We start from the raw sequence: 10,000 nt of genomic DNA on the forward strand, positions 1-10,000 counted from the left end.
AGTATAAGAAATTTTCTTTTGTTTATTACCTGGATGTCATTAGATGTACAGACGGGAAATGTTTTTCATAATGATAATTACAGAATCCATATGATAGAGACGGATATTTTCCAGATTTAGGAATGACACGTTGACACCTCAATAGTTTTAGAAATAAAACTTTATAGATAAATTGCTTAGATTATATTAAAAATCATAGATAAATTAAGTTATATAAGAATTATACTAGTAAGTCAGAAGATCTCACTTTATTGAGAAAAGCATGTTTTAGGAGTATATATATGTGTGTATATAATATGTATGGTACAAGACTTAATATAGTTGCACCATTGCGTCAAGATATAAAAGCCGCGAATCATAGTCCGCGTCGACAGAATCCTGCAATTCCATCTTGAAGAAGTTCGGCACTGACTGCTGCACGGAAGTTGAAGTATTTCCTTTATTTTAGCAAATATTTTAAAGCATTAAATTACAAAGTGCTTAGTTTTAAATTAGAAATTATCTAGATAGTACAGGAAAGGGGATCTTAGAGAATAAAGTAGTAGTATATTTATTGATTACTTGGAAATTCAATATTAATTCTTGATGTGAATCTTGATAGTTGGTGCACTTGTGATTCTGTCCCTGGGAGACACACAAGAAGGTTTCTCCCAGCTAGTTAATTTTTTATAGTTTATAGTTAGTATTGAAGTTGCTTGTTAATTTTAACGGATCTAGTTAAATCTTGAATTTATTACATTCTAATAAATTAGAAAACTTAGATAACTTTATAGTTTGGCGCAAATTTACACAGTCACTGCACATTTCAGGTGCAAGGAATTTAGAATTGATTAATTATATCTTCTGTATGAATGTATACTTGGTAGTCGTAGAGTTGCATGGCATGCGTATGATGTATCCCTGTTCATTGAATAAATAGTCTATGATGAGGTTATAGATTTAGGGTGGTGCACTTTAGAATATTACGCAGAGAAGTTTTAGAGTCAGTGCCCAAGCACCTTGCACTGAGTTACTTAGATATATTACTTAATTTAACAATGTTCTATATACATGATATGCTACAGATTGTGGGGGTTTGATTTTCATGTATAATTAAATTAGTTCAGGTTTTAATCCTGATCATAGAGTCGGAGATTCAGACTTTGCCATTATAATCTAGTAGTATACTAGACCAGTCATAGTGTTCGAGAACGACCACACCTGTAGCACGTAACACCTAGTTACACCGGATACCTAGTTACATCGGACACCGATAGACAATGGATTCCCATCAGTGTTTTCTTACTAAGACATTTTAGTTGAGCATTTGAACTGTGACTATACTTGTGTAACTGATACTATGAATAAATTATTGAATTAACTGTTATACATTTTTCTTCATTGATATAGATTGGTACCTTCGAACCCTATTATTGTAACAAGCCTCATAGGTACTGGGTAGATACCTTCTTGGTGTCATACCATCGATTATATATTATACATCAAACAGTCATTACACTATTTACTACATATGTATAAACAAGAGGCCCATAGGCCTTATAGGTCACCCGAGTATCAGTTAAAAGCATCCCGAGCCCCAAGGGCTATGAAATCTCCAATAATTTTTCTCTTATTAATTTCTTTTTATTATTATGCAACATTTATATAGCCCATTATATAATTTTACAATTACTTTAAAGCACTTTACATATACATCTATATAAAAACAAGATATGTTTATAAGCTGTTGATTATAAAGTCTCTCAAATGAAGTATTGTCTGTATAAAAGTGGGCTTTTCTTAAGTACTAATAACCGGATCAAACTAGTTTGCAACATATTCATTGTCGAGGATGAAAGCAATGTCAATTTCAAATCAAATATAAGAAAAAAGATTCAGTGAATGTAAATATTCTATCAAATCCAATACACAGATTCATACATGCATTAAATGGGGTTGCCATTCACTACAGACTTTACAAAATATACATTATATCAAAACTACATGAATATTTTGGACCTGCTCTTGAGTTAAAAATTCACAATTTTGGTACATTCCATTCTGCTTTTTCTCAATATTTAGTTTTTATAAAATATCAGAAAAATCAAAGAACTCCTTGAAATGATAAAGATAAATCACTATAATAATTTTGGCCCCACCCTGAAACCAAAACTTCCTACCACTAGAATCAAGAATTTACAGTTTGTAAAGGTGCAGCAGTCCTGAAATTTATAATTCATGTCCCACTTGTCTCAAAGACGCTATATACCAAATTTGAAAAAAATTGGAATGGAGGTTAATAAGAAATTTCAAAGTTCAATTGCTAATATATAGATACATCTAACCACTATCACCACCCAAACCTTTACTCCTGAGATCATGAAATTTACAAATTTGGTAAAGGGCTACCTGATCCTTTTAAATATCTATTTATCCATAGCACTAAAGATATCAATTAAATGTTTTAAACATATACCAATTTTGACCCTGCCCTGAAGTCAGATTCTCTTCCTCTAGGATCATTAAATTTACAGAAGCCTTCCTGCTCTACATGACTATGTATTTACTTTTTCCTACAGATGTGTGGTTGTAGAGAAGATTTTTGACAATTGGTAAATCTTTGGTAGATTTTGCCCAACTCTATGGCCCTAGGGGTGCAAAAGTCCCGAAATTTACAATTTATGTCTTCCTTGTCCAAAAGAAGCTTCATACCAAACTTGAAAAGAATTGGAATGGTAGTTATCAAGAAGAATACTGAATTGTTAATGCACAAGGCACCACAAGGGACGCAGACTAATTGCAATAGGTCACCTGTGTGACTCAAGTGACTTGAAAAATATCTTGGCATGAATTTTTACCTGCTTTTGCATATTTTTCAATTTGCTGTCCTATCAAAAAAGCCAATCGAACACATTGATCCCTACTGAGGCAGCCATCTTTATACCCTGCAACAATTTCTGATAGTCCACTGCCAAGCACACCTTCAATGGGGACTTTTGTTTCTATGATGGTGTCCACTATACCTATGGAGGGACATATATTAAGAAAATAAATTTTGTTTTAGAAAATACACCAGGGAATGTACTGCAGTATACTTCCTTACTTTAATCTCATGGATTATTAATATTGTTAATATATCCAAAGATAGAGATTTGTGAATAAGATTCATATTATCATAGAATTTGTACATCCCATATTTCGACAATTTATTTGATATTTGCACAAGATTTAATACAAGAATTACCAATTAAAGTAGAGATGGCAAGAACAATGCTCTTATTAATATTGGATTCACATGTATGTCCAATTAACATTTGTTCCAACTGAAATGTGTCATCCACTTTGGACAAAATCTGAAAATTTCAGAGAAAGCTATAAGTACAAGTAAATATATTTCTTCTTGGGCTGCAAAATAAAACCGCAAACGGTACAATATATGCCCGTCAGACAGTGAAATTCAACCTGGAAGCATATTGTGCACTCTGAATTCATACAACACGCATTCTGAATAGGAAAGCCTTAAAGTGGGCCATGGTGCACCAATCCATCTGAGATGTGAACTGATTATGTATTTCTCTGAAAGCGAGGTTATGACTAAATTTCAGAGCAATACCTGTGACCATTACATAAAAAATCTGGAAAACTGTTTGACCTACATTTACCCCTAAAGTACTGTAGGTCGTAGTGTGCCAATCCAGCTAAAATGTTAACTCCACTTGTCTTCCTCCGAGAGGAAGCCTTTCACTAAATATCAGGGCAATATTGGTAACCATAATGAAAAAAAGCCAGGAAAATTGTTTGACCAATTTTTTTTTTTTTTTTTACCTCAAAAGTAGGTCAGGGATGGACGAATCCAGCTGAAATGCAAACAAGAGATGTTTGTAAAACACATATGCCCCCCCCCCCCCCCCCCCAAACTCCAAGGCCCTAAGGTCACATTGTCATAAGGGATCTATATACTAAATATGAAAGCCCTACAATAAATACCTAGGTTAGATTTTCTTAAAAGTAGGTCAAACTCAAAGGTCAAGGTCATAAGGACAAACAAGAGGCCCATGGGCCACATCGCTCACCTGAGTCACCTTGCCCATATTTAAAGATTTTCCAAATATATTCACATGGATAACTTTGATCCCTATTGTGGCCACAACCTATCCCCAGGGGCCATGGTTTTTAAAAACTTGTATCTGCACTATGTCAGGATGCTTTCATGTCAGTGTAAACTTCTTTGACCCAATGGTTCTTTAGAAGAAGATATTTAAAGATTTTTGCTGTATAGTTGTATAAAAAACTTTGATTCCCTATAGTGGCCACATCCTATCCCTGGTCGGCATGATTTTAACAAACTTGAATTTGCACTATTTCAGGAAGCTTTCATGTAAATTTCAGCTCTTCTGGCCCAGTGGTTCTTGAGAAGAAGACTTTTTAAGATTTTCCCTATATATTTGTATGTAAAACTTTGATCCCTTATTGTGGCCCCATCCTACCCCAGGGGTCATGACTTTAACAAACTTGAATCTTCACTATGTCAGGAAGCTTTCAGCTATATGTCAGCTCTTCTTCCCAGTGGTTCTTGAGAGAATTTATAAAAAAAATTCCCTATATATTCGCATGTATTGAGGCCCCATCCTAGCACCGTAGGCCAAATTTTTAACAAACTTGAATCTGCACTATGTCAGGAAGCTTTCATGCAAATTTGAACTTTTAAGTGGTAATTGAGAAGATTTTTAAAGCAATTCTAGCTGTCATTTTTGTTGCAAAATTGTGATTTACTGATTCAATGACAGAACATGAGTTATCAAAAGACATCATAGCTTGCCGGGAAGCATGACTCTACTTAACCTTTCCCTTTAGTTCAAAAGGTTAAAGTTTTTGAAAAGTAGGTAAAAAATCTTTGTACCAAAACAATGATCTCTTCATGAGGCATCTATATGTGAAATATCAAAACCCTATCCCCTTTGGTTCAAAAGATATAGCCCAGGTTAAAGTTTTAAAAAGTAGATCAAAAGTCCACAGTAAAGGTCACAAGGTCAAAAGTCTTGGTACTGTGTTGAAACGATTGTCGATCGTTTTTGGCTCGTCTATTCTGATTATCGATTCTATTTTTCATAATCGATTGCCACACGTACACTAGTTGATAACTAATCCAAGATTCCTCTGACGAAGACCAGCTAGTGTCACTGCTTTGCCTACCTTTTACAACTTTATTTCGAGGGTTAACCTTCCAAGACGCGAGGATTCAATTATCGAATGATATTCTACAAGTTAACCATGACTAATACGATGCTATTGCCTTGTAAAAAGCTCTAACACCAACAAATGAAGCACCACTTTGACTTGAGTAGCTTTCTGGCCATTCGATTTCTTTGCGCATGAAGTCATCACACAAATACCCAAAATGTTCATTCCTCGTTAATAGGCTAATATCTAAATGTGTGTATGTTGCACACATCCATAAAACTAAAAAGAATTAGCCCCCCAAAATAATAAACATTTAACTACATGTACATGTAAATATCGATTATATCGTTCATTGATCGATACAGTTCTTCCAATTATGACCAATTATCAATTATGAAATTTTCCTGATTATTCAACACTTCTTGGTACCAAAACAAAGGTCTCTTCATGAGGCATCTATATGTGAAATATCAAAACTCTATCCCCCTTGGTTCAAAAGATATAGCCCAGGTTAAAGTTTTTGAAAAGTAGATCAAAGTCCAAGGTTAAGGTCAACAGGTCAATATAGCCCATGTTAAACTTTTTTCCTTAAAGTGTGATGCCAACATCAGGGTCATAACAACAGCTCTCCGGTCAGTCGTCCCGGTGAGCTAAAAAGATAAGGTTTATAAACTTTTGGGATTAATATTTGTGTTAGAAATCTTATCCGGAGGCTCTGAATGAAGCAGAATGTTAGAAATCTTATCCGGAGGCTCTGAATGAAGCAGAATGTTAGAAATCCTATCCGGAGACTCTGAATGAAGCAGAATTACATTATTGTCTTCTCGTACAAAAATTTATTTCTATATAATGCTATACATTCAATAGAACCAAAACGTTTATTTTGATAAAATCTAAAACTGAAGTTTTAATCTTATCAATGGCTATGGTTAAAGTTAAATACAAAACTATCATAATTGCACATTTTTACAACAAAATAAAATTTTCAGATTTTGAGCTAACATTACTATAAAGATTTTCCCTAAATATTCACATGTAAAAATTTGATCCCCTATTGTAGTCACACCTACCCCTGGGGACCATGATTTTAACAAACTTGAATTCTGGCCCAGTGGTTCTTGAGCAGATTTTAAAAGATTTTCCCTATATATTTGCATGTAAATCTTTTATAACCCTATTGTGGCCTCACCCCATCCCTGAGGGTCATGATTTGCACTATGTCAGGAAGTTTTCATGTAAATTTCAACCTTTCTGACTTAATGATTTTTGAGAGGAGGATTTTTAAATGACCCCACCCTATTTTTGCATTTTTGTGATTATCTTCCCTTTGAATAGGACATCATAGGTTATGCATTTGAATAAACCTGAATCCCCTTCACCAGAGGATGATTTGTACCAAGTTAGATTGAAATTGGCCTATTTATTCTGGAGATGAAAATGTGAAAAGTTTGCAATGATGCCAATGACACAAAATGGAAAGTTTTGATCAGAAAAGCTCTGTTCTTCGGCTAAAAAGGGGGTGATTCTTTAGTCCTATGGATTGAGTCCCCTTTGAGATAGAATTACCAAAAAGAAGCATAATACATGATCCTTTACAGTATTGTACTTCTATAATTATATTAGACATGTAAAAGTAAATGCCTCAAAATCATATTCAATCAATCCTCATTTTACTCTCTACCTGCTGGGAGGACTGAATTGATTTCTTAAAAATTGGACTTTCCAATAGTGTTGACGATATAGCTAAGTCCTCCCATACTACATCTCTCAGCATCAGCCATAACGACGGAATCACTGTGATGTTTTTAGACACTTTATATCTGACATCATCTACAATGAAAAAATACACAATAACTACAAGTTTATTATTTAGATATTACTTTTCGCAGTTTTGATATCTACAGTTGTTCCTTTTTAGACATTTTCTGAATTACCAATTAATCCAAGAACATATCCCCTCATTAGTCTTTTAGGGTCATGTGACAACCAGGAATTGGACAGCAAAGCCAGTGAGGATACATCCATTCTGTTCTTCCTGATAAAGTCCACAAAAGATTCCATTTCTGCTTCATTTCTTGCTTTGACTGTCACCAAGCTGTGTGGAATACCTGTTAAGTTGCAATGAAACAATTAAACAAGAGGTCTCAACGGTCATCTGAGTACCTGTTACAACTCTTCATTGGGCAGCTTTATCAAGCAAGGTGCTAATTATCTTTAAAATTTGAAAATAATTGTCCTTAGCTTTAATTTTTCAAAATTTATGGCATTTATCTTCTTTGCATGATTGCCGTTCCCTGAGGTCTCAGTAACAAGTCTAAGGATTAAGAATTCCAAAATTTTGGCAGAAGTCTTCACGTTCTTTATAACCATACATATAATATTTCATCACAATGCACGAAAGTGAAGAGGATCATTCTGCAAGATAAAAGGCATTATCACTTGTTCACCTATTAAGTTCTCAGCCTAGAGCCTTAATCCAGTGATGAAGGAGTAGGGAATTTCACTTACAGATGACTACATACTCTTCATAATCATGCATAAAGAATTTATTCACAATACACAGAAGTAAAGAAGGTGATTTTTAAAGCTAAAACATAGAACTTGATGGAGATGCCATGAATTTAACAATTTTGGTACAGACAGTTTTGCTCATATTGATATACACACAGTTTGTGTCCTACATGTACCGAGGTAAAGAAATTTTTTGGAGACTGCATAACTTTTAAACGTTTCGACCCTACCCCTCAGGCATGTAAAGACCATGAAATTCACTATTTTAGCTCCCCTTACCCCTAAATACCAAATTTGATAAAAAATGGCCAAGTATTAATCACAAAAGGTCATCCGAGAGACTTCCATCTACTAAACTGTCCCAATTGATTCATATTGTATGAATTAGTGAAAAATTAGCTTCCTTCCTTAAAGGGACTGGTTCACGATTTTTGATAAAAATATTTTTCATTTTTGATGTTAAACATTAAAAATATAACTCATCTAATGTTGACAGCCAAAATTTTGACCTTCTGAATGCAAGGATAAGAGCAATATTTTAGCCTTAAATCTGTGTTATGTAAACAAAGACTTGAGTCTTTTTATGTAAACAAACAAACAAGTGAAATACTGATTTTGTAATATAATGCATCTTAATTTTGCATAGTCACAAATTTTAACTTTTAAATGACACATTTTACCCCAAAAATGCTTGAAATGTGAAAGATATGATAAACTTAGATCGATATACATTTCTTTTGAAATTTCGTAAACAATAGCATACCGCAATCTTTGTTTACAAAACAAATACAGTAAAACTCTGATATAGCGAATTTCTGCGGACAATCTATAAAAATTCACTATAAACGTAATTCGCTATACACTTATAGCGAATTCATAATTTAAATATAACGAATTCATTATAATACTGATTTGTTCAACATGTATATCAGTTGCATAAGAAAGCAGCAATCGATATACTTAGTTTGTATTGTCTCTAAGAGAAATTAAGCCTATGTATTTTCAAGAAGAAATATTTTATATACAAGAACTATACACACTGATTTATATATGATAAATTTTCTTGATGGATTATTAAGTCATGCAAGAACATGTGGAAAGAAAAATGTCAACAAAATTATGTGCAATACATATGTGATGAAGTTAATTTTCATTTTGTTAGTTTTTGTGGTATTGTCTGTAAATAGTTGTTTATGCTTGTAAGGTGTTTCCATAGTGTGAGTGTTGGTCGATAAGGCTATTTTTAGCATACCGGTTTGGTCAGTCAGAGTAGCGGCTGTTTGTCAAGCGTGCGGCCACGTTTTCATGCTGTCCAGCAGGGGTCTTTTCTTGACGAATTCCAGAAGTTAGTCTGGGTAATGGGTAGCCAGAGAGACAAACATTTTACTGTGTGGGCATAGGTCTTCTCCAGCCGGTAAGCTATTTTTGTGTGAAAATATTTGCGAGGTTTCGGGTTAATTTTCTCGTGTATTGTGTTTTCAATTTTGTTGTTACCCAAGTCACTTTGTGTATAGGTTTTAGGTTAAGTTATTGCTATTTCAGTGCAGAGGGGATTTAAGAAGCTATCTGGGCCATATCAGTCAGTACTCTCAGCATTTCAGTAGGTGCTCGGCGTGGGAATCGGAACACGTGAGACAGTGCTGTATGTACATGGGTGTTCCACGTAGTGGACTTGGCAATTATTTTGTGAGCCTAGTGTTGCCATTGGTTTGAAGTCGGCGTTACCCAGTATCGTTGTTCAGTGAGAGACCTGTGAGTCCGGGACTGGAAGCGGAGGGGCTGTTCGAGCTGTATGGAGGCCTGGTGGTGCCAAGTGTGACGTGGCGTTAAAATTGATTTGTGCTGAGTAGCCAAACTTTCATATTGTGTTTCAGTAAACTAACATTTTATCAAAAAGGAATTTGAGAAATTTGTACAAAACGTAATTTACTACTGTTTAACTTTTTCTGTAGTTAGCGGAATTAGCGACTATTCGAACCATTATGTAATACATTTATTACCAGTTATATTTTCAGCCTGGAATGACATACTTGTTGTATTAACTATTGAATTGTCTTGACAGTTATACGTTATATTGATTGTCAATATTGCCAGGTTTATTATACCAATTTATATTTCTTTCTCGGTGAGAGAGTATGGGTGTGTGAATGTGAAAGTGTGATTTCTTTGTTTTTCAAACATCTCTATATTTCTTATCTTATTGCTAAATAAATTTTCTTTTTATTTATTCTACGATTTATCATTTTCTCTACTCCTACACAAAATCCAAAAGAACTTCATTACAACATACAAACAGTTTATCGCAGTTGTCATTTAGTTGTTTCTCTAC

General features: G+C 34.1%; 1 protein-coding gene across 1 annotated transcript in view; it reads right to left on the reverse strand.

Annotated features, from left to right (window-relative positions):
* The window catches only part of LOC125650103 (fatty acid synthase-like), a 184,182-nt gene that overhangs the window by 108,517 nt on the left and 65,665 nt on the right, over positions 1–10,000 (reverse strand). Inside the window, exons 12-15 of the mRNA XM_048878078.2 lie at positions 7,095–7,285; positions 6,842–6,990; positions 3,224–3,332; positions 2,838–3,002 (exon numbers count right to left, since the gene is read on the reverse strand). Coding sequence (XP_048734035.2) covers positions 2,838–3,002; positions 3,224–3,332; positions 6,842–6,990; positions 7,095–7,285 — 614 coding nt within the window. The remainder of the gene's footprint in view (positions 1–2,837; positions 3,003–3,223; positions 3,333–6,841; positions 6,991–7,094; positions 7,286–10,000) is intronic.

The sequence above is a fragment of the Ostrea edulis genome, chromosome 1 (genome assembly GCF_947568905.1).
Source record: "Ostrea edulis chromosome 1, xbOstEdul1.1, whole genome shotgun sequence".
NCBI lineage: Eukaryota > Metazoa > Mollusca > Bivalvia > Ostreida > Ostreidae > Ostrea > Ostrea edulis.